The following is a 16,655-nucleotide window of genomic DNA, read 5'->3' as shown; positions in this document are numbered from 1 at the left end:
GAAAAGTTTGGAACTAATGGAGCTTCCTGCAGAGGCTGAGGCCAAATGCTCTGAGATTTCTGAAATTCAGATGTTAGTGATAGAGCAAATAAATCCCCACCCTGCCTTACCAACCAATAAATATTTTTTTAAAATATTTGTTTTTTAGTTGTATTTGGACACAATACCTTTGTTTTATTTATTTATTTTTATGTGGTGCCAAGGATTGAACCCAGGGCCTTGCACTTGCTAGGTGAGTACTCTACTGCAGAGCCACAACCCCATCCCCCAACAAATAATTTTGACCTCTAAACCTGAGTGTACAAAAAATTATACTAAAGTTGAGAAAATCCACATTTGGTCTATGCAAGGATATGTCCTCCCTCTAAGCCACTTAAGTATTACTTGGGGGCAGCTAGAGGAATTAAGACCCATAGCCTCCAATTCAGCTATGCCTAAGAAGGATCTAGGAGTCACACCTTTATCCCTCGCACAGGTGGCTGTTCCCGGACCTCCTGTCCTCCCCCAAGCCCTGGAAAGGGGGTGCGTGCAGCCGGTCTGGAATCTGTGAAGCCACTGTACATGATGGCCCTTGGTCTGCTGGTCAAGTACCCAGACTCTGCGCTAGGACAGCTCCGCATCGAGAGCACGCTGGATGGAAGCAGACTGTATATCACAGGGAACGGAGTCCTCTTCCAGCATGTCAAGTAAGGCCTTCCTTGGGGAGCTGCTCAATCCCATCAGGTTGGGTTTCGCCCTTCTCTTGGAATAGCCTGAGGCCTTCCCCCCAGAAACCAGGGAGAGTGTGTGTCCTCAGGGTCAACCTATCATTTTACTCTCCACCACCGCTACTGGGTTAGAGCCTCTGAGGAGATGGCTGGAGACAAGGTAAAAGGGTCCCCAGAGCTCAAGGGCTTTAAGCTATTCATATTTCTTTTCTCTACCATCCATTTCCCTGTGCTGGGTCTGAGGTAATCTGGCCACAGTCATACCTTCAGAGTAGTTGGGCACCCCACCCAATAATACCCTTATGCAAGGTTCTCTGTATCCTTGGGAGGCTCACTAGACACATAGAGAGGCCTGAGCCTGGAGTGAGCTTCTAAGAAGCAAGGCAGGGCAGATTTCCCCAAGGTGGTGGTGATACAAGGCCCTTGTCTTGATGGATGAGCTCAGAATATCCCCGTAAGTCTGGAGCATGGATTCCAATCCTGCATTATGGAAAGGCAAACTGAAGTTAGGAACAGTGGAGCAACTCTGTTAGGGTGGCAAAATCCATAGTACCAAAACTAAAGGTAGGAGTGGGTTTCCCTAAGTGCCTGGGGAAAGCATCAGCTGACTTACAACACTGTCTTACCCCCAATCCTATGGGTTGAAACTCTTTTGGCCCATACATACCATTTACCATCTGTCCCAGACATGTCTACTCCTAATGTCACAGAAGGTAAAAACAAGTGCCTTTGCAAGGATGGGGGAAATGGGGGTTGATGTCAGCCTCTTTTATGGACACACAGGGTGTTAGAAATTTCTCTGCTACACCTTGACTGAGACACCTTAGGCAGATATTTATGGGGGCAGGAAGCAAGTGATTGGACCCTGGCCTGACTTCTGAACCTGAGAGAGGGCCTGGAGACTTGAAATGAGTCAATTTAGCAGGATTTGCTGAAATAGGTTAAGCTCAGTTCTAAAAAGTGGTGTCCAGGCTTACTTTCTTTGAAGATACCACCAGATATCCAGTTAAACAAAGGAAATAATGTTAGCAGTGCCAGGTTTGAGCCAGTGTTAGTGCATGTATTCTAGGCAAGGAAAGTTTATAGACTACATTCTTGTGGGGCACAGTGCTGAGGCTCTTCATGACAGGCTTTCCTCTGGGCAGGAACTGGCTGGGGACTTGCCGGCTTCCCCTGACTGAGACCATTTCCGAAGTGTATGAACTCTGTGCCTTCCTGGACAAGAGGGACATCACCTATGAGCCAATGAAAGTGGCTCTGAAGACTCATCTGGAACCAAGGAGTTTGCCACCCATGGATGTGCTTAGTAAATGAGGAGTTACTGGGTTTGAATTTAGCATGGGGGTGGTGGGATATCTAGGGGATCCTAGAAAGATAAGGAAAGAAAGATGATGCAGGCAAGGACCAGGAACTGTAGATGGAAGAGGAGGGGAAAATCAGACCAACATTTGTGGATTTTTCTAAATGTAAACTTCATGTTAAGATCCCCATCCTCATGTTCAAGTCCACAGTTTGTCCCAGGAGTACAAACAGGGCTGCTACCCAATCTGGGGCTGCACAGCCCCAGGAACCAACATGATGTGCTCAGTTACTGTTTCTTATAATCAGACAAAGAGGAATGGTTCCTGGGTCCATTTAACAGATGAAGCAGAGGCTCAAGGGGAAACTTGCTCAAATTACACGACTGGGGTTTGAATCTGAGTCCAAAGTCAGTGAAGTGATGTTTCAACAGTTAATAACCTCTTGGTTTTTTAGGGTAGGTTTAAGCTGTAGTGCTATCATTCAGCAACATTCAGTATTTATTGAGCACCAACAATGTACCAGGACAGGGATACATACTGGAAGTAGAAAAGTGAGTCACACAGACTCAGTCCATGTTTTTGGGTGTTCTTAGTTTAATTCTGTGCTTCCTATCTCTTCGTCATATAATCTAGTTTTACACCCTGCACTCATCCCAATACTCATAAGAAAATGGTTCTCAAACATCAAAATAACACCTAAATATAGTCATTCCCCCAAGAAAAGGGTCATGGATTCATCTTTCCAGCACAGAGCCCTGTGACATACCTAAAGGCTTGGTCTCTAGAAAAGTGACAGTAATTTGTTGAAAGCTGGCTCCATGACATCTGCTGAATTTCAAGCAGAAACCTAGACTTCTAGCTCCAGTATGAATGAATGGCCACAAAAGTGGCCACACTATGACACAGCCAGCCAGAAACCCAAGGCAGGTGGCAATGTAGATGGAATCATCATCTGAGCTTTCTTGAGGGAGGTGGGTCAGGAGAAGGAACAGTGCCCTTGGGACTGGAATTCCAGAGGGCTTCCCACCCCAGAGTTGCCAACTGACACTGAAAACTGTTGTTCTAAGCCACCTCACCTCCCTGGAAGCTATATGGTGAGGACCAGGAAAGGCTGGTATGTCAGGATTCCTGCTGCTTCTCAGAATAGGCCACATCTTATTAATGATGAATACAGGGAGCCTTAACATGCAATACATAATTTTCCTTCTGTCCATATGATGTGTTCCCTTGTTCCCTCTCATTGGTTTCCATAGATGAGTGGACAGCAGAGATTACTGTGTATTCCCCACAACAGATTATCAAAGTTTATGTTGGAAGCCATTGGTATGCAACCACCCTGCAGACCCTGCTGAAGGTACTGCTAACCCCAGCTTCCCTTTTCCACTTTGACTTCCCTGCCTGAGCTGCTTTGGGACTTGTCAACTAACCTTCACACAGCCTCCAGCACCTGCTTAGAACAAGGACTTCTTCCAACTCCACTGCCTAGAGCCCTCTTTCCTTATGGCAAGAAATGGAATGAGCAGCATGCTGGAAAGGACTCAGCAGTGTGGGTAGGGAGGAGGCTGGTCTGAGGGGCATGGCCTGAGGAGGAGGTAGGATGGTGTTCCAAATGTCTTGGAGAGTGGGGATCATCAAAATTTGAAGCAGAGATGATGTGCATCTCCCAGGGTGTTCTGCTCCCAATTGTGCCTGTAAGACAGGGAGACAGAAATCCCAAAACATCTGCGCTAGTGTGGTCAGGGAAAATTGAGAGGTGACTGACCTGTCCCTCACTAAACACCTAGCCCTGGGGACTAATTGATTCTGTATCTATCCCCCTCCAGTATCCAGAACTGCTGTCCAACTCTCAGAGAGTATACTGGATCACATACGGACAGACCCTACTTATCCATGGGGATGGCCAAATGTTCCGACATATTCTCAACTTCCTGAGACTTGGAAAACTCTTTTTACCATCTGAATTTAAGTAAGCAAAGCAAGTAATCAATGATGAAATCACTGAGGTTTACCCCTTCTTCAACAAAAGAAAGGTTTACAGACTTCAGTGGGGAGGTTGTTGTTATTTCCAACGTTGGCATTGTTGATCAAGGGAGCTTTTCTGAAGGCTTATGCAACTCCCACCCCAACTGCCCAGTCTGACATCTCCTTGTCGTTTGCAGGGAATGGCCTCTCTTCTGCCAGGAGGTGGAGGAATACCACATTCCATCCCTCTCAGAAGCCCTTGCACAATGTGAGGCATACAAGTAAGAAAACTTCACTCAGGATTCCATGTTTGGACTTTTATATTCCTCTTGGAAATGCTAAGTCTCAACTGCTAGTGGGACCTGGTCTTTCTGGGGTGAAAGGAATAACAGGCTCAGGATTGGCCAGTGATCTAATTGGAACTCCTTTCCTCCACTGTCTATTCCTGACCAACCAGCTGATGAGCTGATGGAAGTTTTCACTCACTAACCAACCCCTCTTGGTCTTTGTAGGTCATGGACTCAGGAGAAAGAATCTGAAAATGAAGAAGCTTTTCCCATCAGGAAGCTGCATGTGGTGACAGAAGGACCAGGGTCACTTGTAGAATTCAGTAGAGATGCCAAAGAAGTAAGGCCCAATCTCACTTGGTTGGCACTTTTCTCAAAGAATGCCACCACAAGGCTGGGATTGTGGCTCAGTGGTAAAGTGCTCACCTAACATGTGTGAGGCACTGGGTTTGATCCTCAGTACCCCATAAAATTAAATAAATAAAATAAAGGTATTGTGTCCATCTACAACTAAAACATATTTTTAAAAAATGCTACAAGTCCTGGGGTAGGCTGGGGTAGGCCCAGGTACTAAAGAATACGGTAGTGAAAGAGCAGGACCTACACTGGTTCCTAGTACAGGAACTGATTTCTGAACCTTAAAGGAGGCACAGGGACATGCTGACCACTTGTACCCTGAGACACCCTGGGCTGGCACCATCGCCATTCAGATCAAACAAAGCTAAAATGGGTGACCCATGTCAGGAATAGGATTGTTCTGTGTAAACAGTGAAGTCGTAGAGATTCAGCTTGGGCAAGGGTTCGATGACAATGTATAACATGTCCAGAGCTACTATGTCCCTCCTTTCCCAGACCACAGCCTGCATGCCTATGGACTTCCAAGACTGCAATGACAGGACTCCATGGAACAAGGCCAAGGGGAATCTGGCCAGATCCAGTCAAATGGAAGAGCCTGAACAGTATACTCGGACTATCCAGGTCTCCCTGTGCCGAAATACCAAGAGGGCAGGCAATCCCAGTGCATACTCACACTGCTCTAGCTTATGTGCTAACCCCAGACACTGGGGAGGCCACTCTGAGAGTCCCCCGAAAAAGAAGTGTACCACAATCAACCTCACACAGAAATCTGAAACTAAAGATCCCCCTGTCACCCCCATGCAAAAGCTTATCTCCCTGGTGAGGGAATGGGACATGGTCAATTGCAAACAGTGGGAATTCCAACCAATGACAGCCTCCCGGAACAACTCCTTGGAGGAGGGTGCCCTGCATCTCCCCTCAGGAAGTGAGACTGCTTCCCAGTCCAGCACCTCCGCTACTTGGAAAGCCCATTCCATATCGTCAGAGAAGGATTCAGGTCTACCAGCAGGGGCTGGATCTGGAGCAAAAGACAAGGGGCCAGAGCCAACCTTTAAGCAATACTTCCCCACAAAAAGAGCTATTTCCCTGAAGGACTGGGGCAAGCAGAGACCAAAGGAGAGAGGTGAGTCCTACCCCATTCTTGACCAAAGTCTCATTTACAACAGAAAAGACAAATCCCTTGGCTGAGGCCACAGAGCTAGTTAGTGAAAAAGAGAGACTAGAGCCTGCCCTCCAATGCCAGCTCTGTGCCAGACAGCAGTCACAGAATTTATTGGTATGCTAGCATAGCTTGGGGAGCTAAGAGACCATATAAAGTGAAGTGATTAGTACTGTGGAAAGGGAGAATCTAAATAGTAGGAGCACAGGGAGCCTAGGGGGCAGGGCCGAAAGGAAAACAGTTAATTTCACATAGGACATAGTAAGTGAAATTAACTGATCCAGAGTAGTAGTTTGTGGAAAGCACAGACCTTTGGTCTAGACGGTGGACTGGCTTCTTCCTATGCAGAAGCCATGGAAATGAGGCTGAAGGCAGGTCTTGTGGGCCAAGTTCAGGATGTGGTGCTGTTCTGACCTTGAGGAGCAGGCAGCCCCTGAAGAATTTGGGAGCATGTGGTCAGGTAGGCATCTCAGAAACCTTGCTCAGGGGTAAAGGAAGCGCAGCAGCAGGACGGGGTGTGTCAGAAGCAGAAGTTCTTTCTAGGCTGGGTGAAAGAATGAGCATACTAGGAGGTGGGCACCTACCAAGGTGGGGAGGACAAGAGAAAGTAGATCTTGTAGAAGAGCACACAAAGCATGTGGAATGCCAGGGAACACACAGGTGAAGTCCAGGAGACAAGAGGGCCTATGGATACTAGGATGCAGAGTTCACGTGTGGCTGGTAGTGGGGAGGTGGCCCAGGGAAGTGTGTTGAGAACTGCCATGCCAGGCTGTTTTCTTTGCTCCTTCAAAAGATCTTCCTACAGTACTGTCACCTTACCTTCTAGTGACTCAGGCCCTGCTTGGAAGGACCTTGTTGGACTCTACCTATGAGCCCTAATTTGATCTATCAATATTCAGGCAGACAAACATTCACTCTTCCAGAGTGGGCACATATGAAAATCTCACCCATAAAGCTCTTCTCATTTTACAGTTTTATACATTCCCAGTCCTTCAATGATTATTTTATTGGCCCTATTTGATACTAGTGCTACATCAACAGAGGGATTTGGAGAGTTCCTTGGAGTTCTGAAATTCAAAATTTGGCTTGCAATGATGCCAGGGCAGTGAAGAAAAGAAAGGGTACCATTTCTAAGAAGCTGGAGGCTTCTGGAAGGGTGGGGTTACTGGTTTATCACCAGAGGTCCCCTTTCCTTTATTGGGCTCTTAGCTTAGGGCTCTTCTTAGGCTTGAGAGCTTTTCTTTGCCCTTCTTGTTTTCACAGAAAGCCCCGCACCTGAGCAGTCTCTGCCTAATGCCAGTGGGGTAGACAACCCAGGGGTCATCCTTAAAGTGACTCACCCACCTGTCGTGGGTAGTGATGGCTCCTGTATGTTCTTTGAGGACAGCATCATCTATACCACACAGATGGATAACCTCAGACATATGCCACTTACAGCCAGCCCCCAGCCCCGAGGTGAGACTTTGGAGTCATGCCTAGCCCTGTACTTCTTTGGAGATGCCTGAGTCCCCACCCAGGGTATTTGAGGGAAAGTGTTCCTTAGGAACCCTATACCTCTCCCCCTGTCCCGTTGGCTATCTCTAAGGTTATCTAGCTGTGGGGAGATATGATATATACTCTTTCCTTCCTCCACAGAGGTGACTTTTCTTAGTTTCTCTCTGTCCTGGGAAGAGATGTTTTATGCACAGAAATGTCACCGATTCCTGACGGATATTATCCTGGATTCCATCAGGCAAAAGGATCCTAAAGCCATCACGGCCAAGGTGGTCTCTCTGGCCAACCAGTTGTGGGTATGTGTTAGGCTTTACCCTCTCCATCTGTCCTGTCATGCATGCTTCCCTTCAATCTGCCCTTCAATAAAGGGGTAAGGGGAAGTCAGGGAAGGGACAAGAAGGCAGAACAGTTTCATCTGGACCTACTCTTGGCCACAAGGTAGATATGGAATGCCTGTCCCAGACCCTTGAAGCCCATGTCCCACATGTAACTAACTGAGGGATTAGGAGCTGCCCATGGTCCTGCCTGACTGTGGGCTCTCCTGGCAGACTCTGCACATCAGCCCCAAGCAGTTTGTGGTGGATTTGCTGGCCATCGCTGGCTTCAAGGATGACCGGCACACTCAGGAGCGCCTGTACAGCTGGGTGGAGGTGAGCCTACCTGCACCACACTGGGAACAGCAACCCTGTGGATGCCTCATATGGGTACTGTCTTACTAAGCAGTACTGTCTAGAAGGCTAGATCAGAGGCAGCTAGACGACTGGCCTCTGGTCTCGAGAAATAGTAAGTGAAATTAACTGATCCAGAGTAGTCAGAACATTGATTTTTATAGTTTTTTCTCCATCAACCCCAGCCACACTTGGGAAAGCATGTTCTGTTACGCATTTCCAACTTTACCTTGTAGCCAAAACATTACCATAAATGTTGGGCAAAGGAATAAGTCCTTAAAATGATTTCTACATGTGAGGTGCTGGGTTTGATCCTCAGAACCACATAAATAAAATAAAGGATCTAGGCATCTACAACTAAAAAAAAATATTTTTCTCATTTGCCTGGTAGTTCCCCAAAACCCCAACAGTGAGGCTTACCCTGTCCCTATCTCCATCCACCCACTTGGATAATCAGGGGTAAGACAGGCCTTTCCTTGCAGCTCACACTGCCTTTTGCCAGAAAATATGGCCGCTGCGTGGACCTGCTCATCCAGAGAGGCCTGTCTAGATCTGTCTCTTACTCTGTGTTGAGCAAGTACTTACAAGAGGGCTAGGGTGCCCAGAGATGCTATCCTGCAGCCTCCACCCCATGCATGTGCCCATCCAAATTAGTCTAATTACAATATTCTTTTGTAATTAAACAAATAAAACAGTAGATCACAAGTCAAAGGTCTAGACTCCTTCTCTGAGACACAAAGGACTTCAGTGACAAAGGACTAAGGGGACCTGTGAGATAATAACAAACTCTAATTGAAAGCTATGGAATCACATCAAAATAACCAAACTGGCCCAAAAGCAGAGGATGGGCCTGGGGAGCCAGGGCAGGCAAGGGTGGGCCCACTAGGGGTGGGCTGGCTCCTGTGTTTGGGGAGCTCATCATTAAAGCCAGTGAGCAACTTCACTATGTTTCTCCCAAGGGCTGGGTGCAGCCCAGTCACTGCCCAAAGCCACATGATACCCCACTAACCTACAGCATGTAAATACTTGCCCTAGCCTATTCTGAAAGTTGGGAGTAGGGACAGGAGAAGGACACATGGAGCCAGAAACCTGGGATCAAGGTTCTTTCCCAAGCTGTGCAGCTAGAGGCTCCAGGGTAGTCAGTGGCCACAGATAATAGTGAGGTGGAACAGGCACCAGAAGATCCAGAGAAGTGAAGTTCCTTGGAGATACTGGCTTCTAGATCCACTTATCACCACTGAGGTCAGACCTGTGGAGACAGGCTGGGCATGAATGCCTGCTTCCCTGGTTCTGGGTCCAGGGGTCCCTTGGGAATTGTTATGGCCCACCCACCAAAAGCTTGGGGAGGCTGATGGAATAAGGCAAGATGCCACTCACATAGGACAAGTCCTCAAGGACCCTGCTCAAGACCTGCCCTGACACACAGCTGCTGTCAGAGCCACTGGAGCCACTGGCTGATGGGCACTGGGATGAGACTTCAGAGTCCTCAGGAGCTAGGGAAGGAGACTGGGTGAGTTGTCAGCAGGAGAGGCCCAGACCATAGCCTGCCTCTGGCTAACCCCAGACATACTCAAAGAGGGCTGGCTGCCCAGTTCTGCCTCAGCTTCCAATGCTGCTTCCTCTGGGAAGTTAGGAGGATATAGGGGCCAGCGGACACCCAGAAGAGCCGGGTCTCTGTACAGGTGCAAGTTGAGGGACTCCAGAACAGAGCAAGAGGCAGGGTCTCCAGGAAGGGAGCTTGAGGACCCCAGGTAGGGGCTGTCATAGTCAAATGGGGCCACAGCAATGGAAGCCCGAGAGCGAACTTCTGCATAAGAGAGGATCAGGTTGAGACAGGTCAGAAGTCAGGGCTGACAGTAGTCCACAATGCTCTCTGCACAGCTTTTATCAGCCCTACCCCAAAGTCTGTGTGCTACCTCGGCACTTTAGGACACAGTTGATATTGCGGTCGTTGATAGCTTCCTCACTGGGTGCGATGTCCTGGAAGGCCTTGTTCCCCACACCCATGGACACCATCTCAGCCAAACGCATCTCTGAGTAGAGTAATCACAAGTGAGGCCCCACTGGGCTCTATATGATAAGTTTTTCCTCTTCACCCATATCCCATGGATTAACCATCCTGTACACTGAGTCTTTCTGGTACCAAATTCTCTCCTCCCAATGGGGCAGGTTTCATAATTCCCGTAATAGAGAACCTTGATACTCAAAGGTTAATACTGTGTCCAAAGTCACAGACAGTGACTTTGAAGTTGTTTCCCTTATACTGGTTGCTGCTGATGGGCTACCCCCCCTTCCCAAACTTCTAGGTCCCTTGATCCCTGGGCTCCTGGGGTACCCATACTCTGGGGAGGGGAACATGGAATGAACTAAGGGGCAGAGACCCACCCTTGTTATGAACAGCCTGCCTCCAGAGCAGGCAGGAGATGTCAGCTGTCCAGGCCTGCTTGGTGGCCAAGCTAGGGGCCTGTAGCACAAAGGTGTCCCTGGCCTTGCGACGACGGAACCAGATCTCAAAGCGCAGTTTGCTATCCCCACAGGACTCAGTGAGGCCAAGGTCTGCCATCTGTGTAGCAAGGAGTGGGGGGGCTTGGTGAGGCATAAGCTAGGGGAAGGGGAAGGGGCAGGGGTCAGGGGCAGGTGGGCCCACCTTGAAGGAACGCTTATAGGTAAATGTGTCAACACCCGCAGGCCCACGGCGAGGTTTGCTGAAGAGTAGCAATTCCTCAAAGAGGAAAACACGACGAAGGGACTTGTGACGCCCAGTGCGCACTGTGAACTCATCTTGTCGCACTAGCTGCCCCTGCTCCTTGAGGTTAACCTGCAAAATCAGGGCCTGGTGGGTACCCAGGGCATACCTCTCCTTCCATATCCAGGGCACCTGAACATTATAGCCCAAGATGACTCACATCACAGCCCTGGATGGCATCCATGGCTAGCAGGTCATTGCCATGTCGTAGCTGGAAGTGTACAAGGCTCTGGGCCTCCTGCAGGGCATTCAGCTCTTGTGCAGGTCCCCCACAGGCCCGTGCCAACTCCTGCAGTAGCAGTGCATACTTGCTCATGCGCTGGATGGGCTTTAGCAGGTAGGAGGCCAAGTCCAGATGATCTCCCAGTGCTTGCTGCTTGTCCTGCAAGGTGGGTGGGAGACCACTGAGTGGTTTCAAGGTACACCACCCTCTATCCTACTCCTCCCAGTTTCAGGGTCTCCTACCTTGAAGAAGGCGTGACCATAGCTGGTCATCAGGGCATCAGAGCGAGGTTTATTCTTGCTGTAGAGTGCATACATCCCAAACTGCACCCTCTATAAGGACATGCCACTCAGCACAGTTACAAGAAGCCCAGCTCCCAAAGGCTTCCCCCACCCCAGAGAAATCATTTTCTCAATTCAAGAGAACTAAAATGCCAACACCCCTCAGTGGGCCTTCCCCTACAGCCTGCTTTGAATGATCTGGTAGGAATAGGTTCCATGCAGAAGGGGCTTTTCAGGCCCTGTGGGGAGGAAGCCCCATTTCCTCAGACTGACTCTCTATGTTCAGCTCTGCCCCTCCCATAGCTCTAAGAATCTCTCTGGTCTCACCTCACCTTGAACTCATTCTCTTGCTAACTACATTTAGTTATGCTCATTCTGACCAGGCCTCTTTCCTGCCACAGCCCTTGCACTTGCTCTTTCCTGGGGTGGAACTCTCTCCCTGTCTGGCCTCAGCTCAAATATCTGCAGCTCAAAGGGTACATCTCACTGCTCTCTCTAAAGTGAGAACCCTGTCCCAATAGTAACATGGATTTGTCCTGTTTATTTTCCTCCCAATCCCAGCTATGATCTGGAATTACCTTTTTCATTTGTAAGGTTCTCCTCCTGAACTAAAAACACCCTGAGATGCAGAGAACTTATGGGTCTCACTCACAGCTGTTCCTAGCAAAGAGTGTGACAGAATCAGCTGGGGCCATATGGCCTGTGGGGCTTACGTGGCGTAGGAAGGCATAGGCCACTCGGGGTGGGTGCCGGGTGCAAGCCTCCAGCTCACGCAAGAAGAAATGGCAATGGAAGTCCCGCAGCTTCTCCAGGTTACCAAAAAGGTGAGCTCGCTGGCCACGGAGACCTTGTGGCACATCGGGGCGATCCAGCTCAGGGAAATAGTTCTCCATGGTATAGTCAAGGGCCCGGACATACTCTCGCTCAGTGGCCACCATCTCTGCCAACACCAACTGTGGCCTACCAGGAAGAATGAATAGGAACCCTTGAGTCCTCCAAGGATCTACCCTCCACTGCCCTCCCTCTCCTGCCCACTGCCTGTACCTATTGGGGCTCTTGAGGTCTTTGCCTGGTAGAGGCAAAGTAGAGTATGACCTGGGACGGGTACCTCCTCCAGCCTCTGGTTTGTGGCAGGCAGTGACAATGCCAGCATGATGGAAGTGGTGGGCAGGCTCTTTGAGACTCTGCCCCAGATTCTGATCAAAGCTGTAGGCCTTCCTCAAGGGAGGAGTAGCAGGTACTGCAGGAACCTGGCTGACACGCAGGCTAGCTGTGCTGCCTGTCAGTGGTGGCTTCAGTGCAGCCTCTAGCTTCTGGTCTAGGGCCAACCAGGTATCCTGACACTGTGCCCAGGCCGAGCGGCATTCTTGGCGGATGCGCTCTGAACCCAGCCCTGTGGCCAGAGCCCACATTTTTCGGAAGTGCGCAGGAGGCAAGTCAGGGTGCTGGGTCCAATGCAGCTGTAGCCGCTGTAGCACAACCCCTGGGTGCTCCTGCTCCAGCTCTGCCAGTACTCGCTGCCCATCCTCAGCCCATGTTGAGGCCTGCAACACCAAGACCAGATAGGCATGAAAGGGGAACCCCAGCAAGTTTTCTGTTCCTCTACTGATCCACCCTTCAGAAGGCTAGCCCCACACCAAGTCCCAAGTGGTTGGATTTCAAAGTCAGATTAAAGGCAAGGGAAGAAAACAGGATGAACAGAAAGCACTCAGGCTGAGGTGAAGCTGCAGCAGCCATTTTTGGTCTCTCTGAGCATAAAGCCAGAGACAGGACCCCTCACCCACCTGCTTGAAGAACTGAAACAGTCTCTCAGCATCTGCCAGCCTCTGGCGCCGCTGGGCTAAAGCCCTAGAGAATTCTATCAGCTGGGCTCGCAGGGTCAGAAAGCGCACCCCAGGGGGACCCAGTTCAGCTGCCTCCCAGCCAGCCAGTGGCTGTAGAAACTTCTCCCCTCTCCTGACCTGCTCCTGGACAAAAAGAATGGGCTCAGCTGGCCCAAATCTGATGGTCCAGTCCTGAACCCAGATCATTTCCACTGACATTTATATGTCTTTAAATCTCTTGAGGTAGAAGGCCTTTCCTCCACCCACCCCCAGTATCCACTTTCCCCCTCTCTCAAGCCTTCCAAATACAGCCCTCAGCAGCATTCAGCCCTCTCTCTCCTGGACTCCAATTCCTCCCTCTCTCCTGACTCTCCTTGTGCTTATCAGTGGTTCTTCCTCCTTCTCCCTTTCTCTCATCTAGGCTCCTGAAAATAGTGCACTCTGTCCCCTAGACAATCCGGTGTGACCACACACTACACCCACCAAGTGACCCTCTCCAGGCAGACCTCTCATTTGAGCTTCAGACACAATGCCTAAGGGCCTTACTATCATTCACTCATAGCCATCTCAAAAGCATGAATTGCCACTTCACTGTATTTTCCATTTCCACCCTCCAAATCACTACCTAGAAACTTAGATCTTCTTCCTAGAATACAGTTTTGATTATACTTTCTTTCTTAAACGTATCACTGTGACAGGATCTGGCCAATGACTGGTCTTCCAGCCTCATCTCATTCTACTCTCCCTCTTTTGCTCCACATTCCAACCTCACTGGCCTTATGGCTTCTCAGGCACATCATATTCTCCCAGCCTAGAAGTTCCTCTATCCCTAACCCTCTTTGGCCTGATTGACCCCAACTTACCCTTCAGCTCTCAGCTCAAAAATCACCCTAAGAAAGCTTGCCCAACAACCCTGAGAGGTCAGATCTTTGTTACATACTCAAGTAGAATTTTAGTCTCAGTTTTGCACACACATATTTGTCTGCAAACTTTTGATTATAACTGGTATACTCTGATGGACAGTATATACCAGGAGAGCAAGGGACTGACTTATTTCCATTTACTTCTGCAATTCTAGTCACTGTTAAAGTAACCTATACCCACAGAAGTGAACAAGTGACTAAATATACCTGGGCAACCTGGTCCAGTTCCCGGAAAGGGCCTACAGCCTGAAGCAGCATGTCCAGTGAGGGCTCCCCTGACTCCTCCAGTGCTGGCCATCCGACCTGCTGTAGCCATACTTCAATCTGGATAAGCACAAGCAGGAAGAGGCAAGAAGAGCTGCTTTTGTATAGAGCTGGGGACTGTGTGCATTGGGTTCACACTTAAGACCAGGGTGGGGTCCAACTTTGGTCAAAGAGTTCCCACCTGGTGCAGCCTGCCCTCCTGGGTCTCCAGTGTTTGGAGCAGCTCTAGTGCCTGCACTCGCTGGTTGCTCTGCAGGGTCAGCTGATGCAGCAGTCCATCTACACGGCCATATAGTTCATTAGCCTTGTCTACTGCTGGCCTAGTACAGAGTACACAGTAAGACCATGCACCTTACTGGTCCCCTTGCTCCGTTCTACCTTGTACTGAGACCTTAATCCCACTAATCCTGAGTCTTTGACATGGATATGGTGGGCTGTGCTGGGATAAGATCTGGAAGCTGGGCTCATACTTACCTGTAGTCTGGGCTCAGGGTCACCTCTCGGACCTCCTGCTTCAGCCATGCTAGTTCTAAGCTCCCCTGGCATTGCAGCCATGCCAGCTGTGGTGAGTCCAGCACCTGCTGCATCAGGACCTGTGCCTGCTGTAGCACCCGACCAACTTCCTGTGATTGAGGGCAACAGGTGGTGGTGACATGGGAGAGGAGGGAGTCAGAACATTCAAGGAGGTATCACGAGGGGACACCTACCCCAAACTCCATAGGCTGAGGTACAGCCTTCACATTCTTGATGGCCCCCTGGAGCAGGGCACAAACCGCCTGGCAGCTCTGCAGGAGGGCTTCCAGTCGCTGTGATCAGGAGCAAGAATAACCAGAATGCAGTGCTGATCCCAGGCTTCCTGAATTTCAGGCCACTGCAGCCAGCTTTGTCCTACTGTAGCCAACCCAGGATAGATTCCTCCATAGGTTCAGGTTACCTAAATAACCCCACCCACCCACCTACCCAGAGCACTGACCATTCGGAAATCCAGCCAAGTCTGGTGGCAGTAAGGCAGGCATCCTCCTAATGAAGTAGGCAATCCTGCAGTAGGGATGTGGGTCAACAGGCTCTGATGAGAGGGCAGCTGCTCCAGCTATGGAGAAGAATGTCTTGTGATCCAAGCTGGTGGAGAAGACTCCACCTCCAACCCCCAGCCAACCTGGCTCAGTACCTGAAGCCCTGAAGGTACCTCCTCAGGCATTTTTCCCATTAGCAGCACCTGGTGCACTGACCCCGGAGCTGCTTCCTGCAAGGAATCAGAGCTCAGCCCTGTACCCAGATCTACACAATAGGAATGGAGGGGAGATGCAATTCTGTACTCACTTGTAGTTGGCATAGCCCCCACAAGAGGGAAGAGCTTGGGGAACAAATCCGGGCATCAACTAGTATGGTAAGTCCCAGGGCCTGGACTTCAGGCCTAAAGGGATGTGTTTCAATTTAGTATCTGATTCCCAGGTCCTGACATCTCCTAGCTCAAGCCCAGTCCCCCAACCATCTCCCCCAAACCTGGGGATGCCTCGCAAGTAGAGTAGGAGGCAGATGAGTTCATGGCTGCTGCACTTGGGGTGAAGCCAGGCTGGGCTGTGGGCACACAGCAGTAGCACAGCTCGGCCTTCTACATCACGAGTTCCTGTCGGGGAGGTGGCATTGAACATTCATCCAATTAGGCCACCCCACCTCCACTGCCTCTAGGCCCTCTTAGCTACCTGGCAAGGCAGCCATGCCACTGGCCAGCAGTTCCCAGGTGAGGTTTTGGGCCAGGAGGCAGTCGGCAGACTTGGGAAGGCTGGATCTCCTAGAGTCTTGGAAGAGAAATGGCTTGGGTCTCCATGGGGCCACCTACTTAAAGACCCCTCTACAGATCAGGGCTTCAGCCTGAGTAGGGTCAGAGACCTTCCCAAATTTTAATACCCACCTCTGGGTATCCCCATTCCCTTCCCAGACTTCCCTAGCTCAGCCTTCCTTACCTGTCACCATCGGTTTTGATGATGTGTCTGATAAAGGGTCTCCAAGATCCACAGGGCTGCTGTCAAACCCCCCAGGGCCTAAGACTGCTGGCAATGCCTCTCCTGGACCTAGGTCCCCTACTAAACCTCCCCTTGGGTTGTCACTTTCACCCTGTGCCAGGCTGAGGTGGGAGGACATGGGGCACAAGAGGCTCTCCACTCCAGAAGGGAATGGCTCCTCTGACTGGACTGAGGAGCCTCCTAATGTGCTCTTCTGGCCATCCCCCGACCCATCTATAGCCTGTAGTTCTGAAGGTAATTGTAGGTCCCTGGACAAGGGGCTGCCCTGAAGCCCTTCGCCCTGGGCAGGTGGTCGTGGAGGACTAGGGTCCTTAATCTGGGAAGCAGAGTCCTCCTCCTCCCAGGCATCCCTGAAACTGCATACAGCAAACCTCCAGTCCGTGGCGTGCCCCTGGGAGTCTGGGGACTCATCCCCACCCTCCAGGGACCTTTCCAT

The 16,655-nt window shown here is 50.1% G+C and overlaps 2 protein-coding genes across 2 annotated transcripts in view; one reads left to right on the top strand and one right to left on the bottom strand.

Annotated features, from left to right (window-relative positions):
• Kctd19 (potassium channel tetramerization domain containing 19) overlaps positions 1–8,531 on the top strand; it is a 28,876-nt gene extending 20,345 nt beyond the window's left edge. The window contains exons 6-16 of the mRNA XM_077105686.1: positions 476–686; positions 1,853–2,013; positions 3,262–3,362; positions 3,832–3,974; positions 4,168–4,251; positions 4,483–4,597; positions 5,110–5,737; positions 7,037–7,228; positions 7,409–7,563; positions 7,816–7,917; positions 8,418–8,531. Coding sequence (XP_076961801.1) covers positions 476–686; positions 1,853–2,013; positions 3,262–3,362; positions 3,832–3,974; positions 4,168–4,251; positions 4,483–4,597; positions 5,110–5,737; positions 7,037–7,228; positions 7,409–7,563; positions 7,816–7,917; positions 8,418–8,531 — 2,006 coding nt within the window. The remainder of the gene's footprint in view (positions 1–475; positions 687–1,852; positions 2,014–3,261; positions 3,363–3,831; positions 3,975–4,167; positions 4,252–4,482; positions 4,598–5,109; positions 5,738–7,036; positions 7,229–7,408; positions 7,564–7,815; positions 7,918–8,417) is intronic.
• A 721-nt stretch (positions 8,532–9,252) lies between these two features.
• Positions 9,253–16,655, bottom strand: Plekhg4 (pleckstrin homology and RhoGEF domain containing G4). The gene is made up of 20 exons (XM_076837575.2): positions 16,160–16,655; positions 15,899–15,994; positions 15,699–15,822; positions 15,516–15,609; positions 15,364–15,438; positions 15,169–15,285; positions 14,903–15,001; positions 14,670–14,818; positions 14,377–14,515; positions 14,139–14,255; positions 12,970–13,152; positions 12,230–12,729; positions 11,899–12,145; positions 11,147–11,236; positions 10,842–11,063; positions 10,583–10,753; positions 10,321–10,498; positions 9,852–9,968; positions 9,506–9,742; positions 9,253–9,428 (listed from the first exon to the last, which is right to left on the bottom strand). The coding sequence occupies exons 1-20, from the start codon at positions 16,653–16,655 to the stop codon at positions 9,253–9,255; spliced, it is 3,627 nt and encodes a 1,208-aa protein (XP_076693690.2).

This window comes from Callospermophilus lateralis, chromosome 18 (assembly GCF_048772815.1).
Source record: "Callospermophilus lateralis isolate mCalLat2 chromosome 18, mCalLat2.hap1, whole genome shotgun sequence".
NCBI classification, from domain to species: Eukaryota; Metazoa; Chordata; class Mammalia; order Rodentia; family Sciuridae; genus Callospermophilus; species Callospermophilus lateralis.
The sequence above is the reverse complement of the archived record's forward strand: the minus strand, read 5'-3'. Positions and strand labels throughout refer to the sequence as shown.

Excerpts from the sequence above, each read along its gene's own strand:
- Plekhg4 (XM_076837575.2), bottom strand. The coding sequence starts at position 16,655 with ATGGAAAGGTCCCTGGAGGGTGGGGATGAGTCCCCAGACTCCCAGGGG. Across the intron at positions 15,439-15,515 it reads GGGGGCTATGCCAACTACAA|GAAGCAGCTCCGGGGTCAGT; the intron begins GTGAGTACAGAA and ends GATTCCTTGCAG. Across the intron at positions 14,516-14,669 it reads ACCCTGAGCCCAGACTACAG|GCCAGCAGTAGACAAGGCTA; the intron begins GTAAGTATGAGC and ends ACTCTGTACTAG.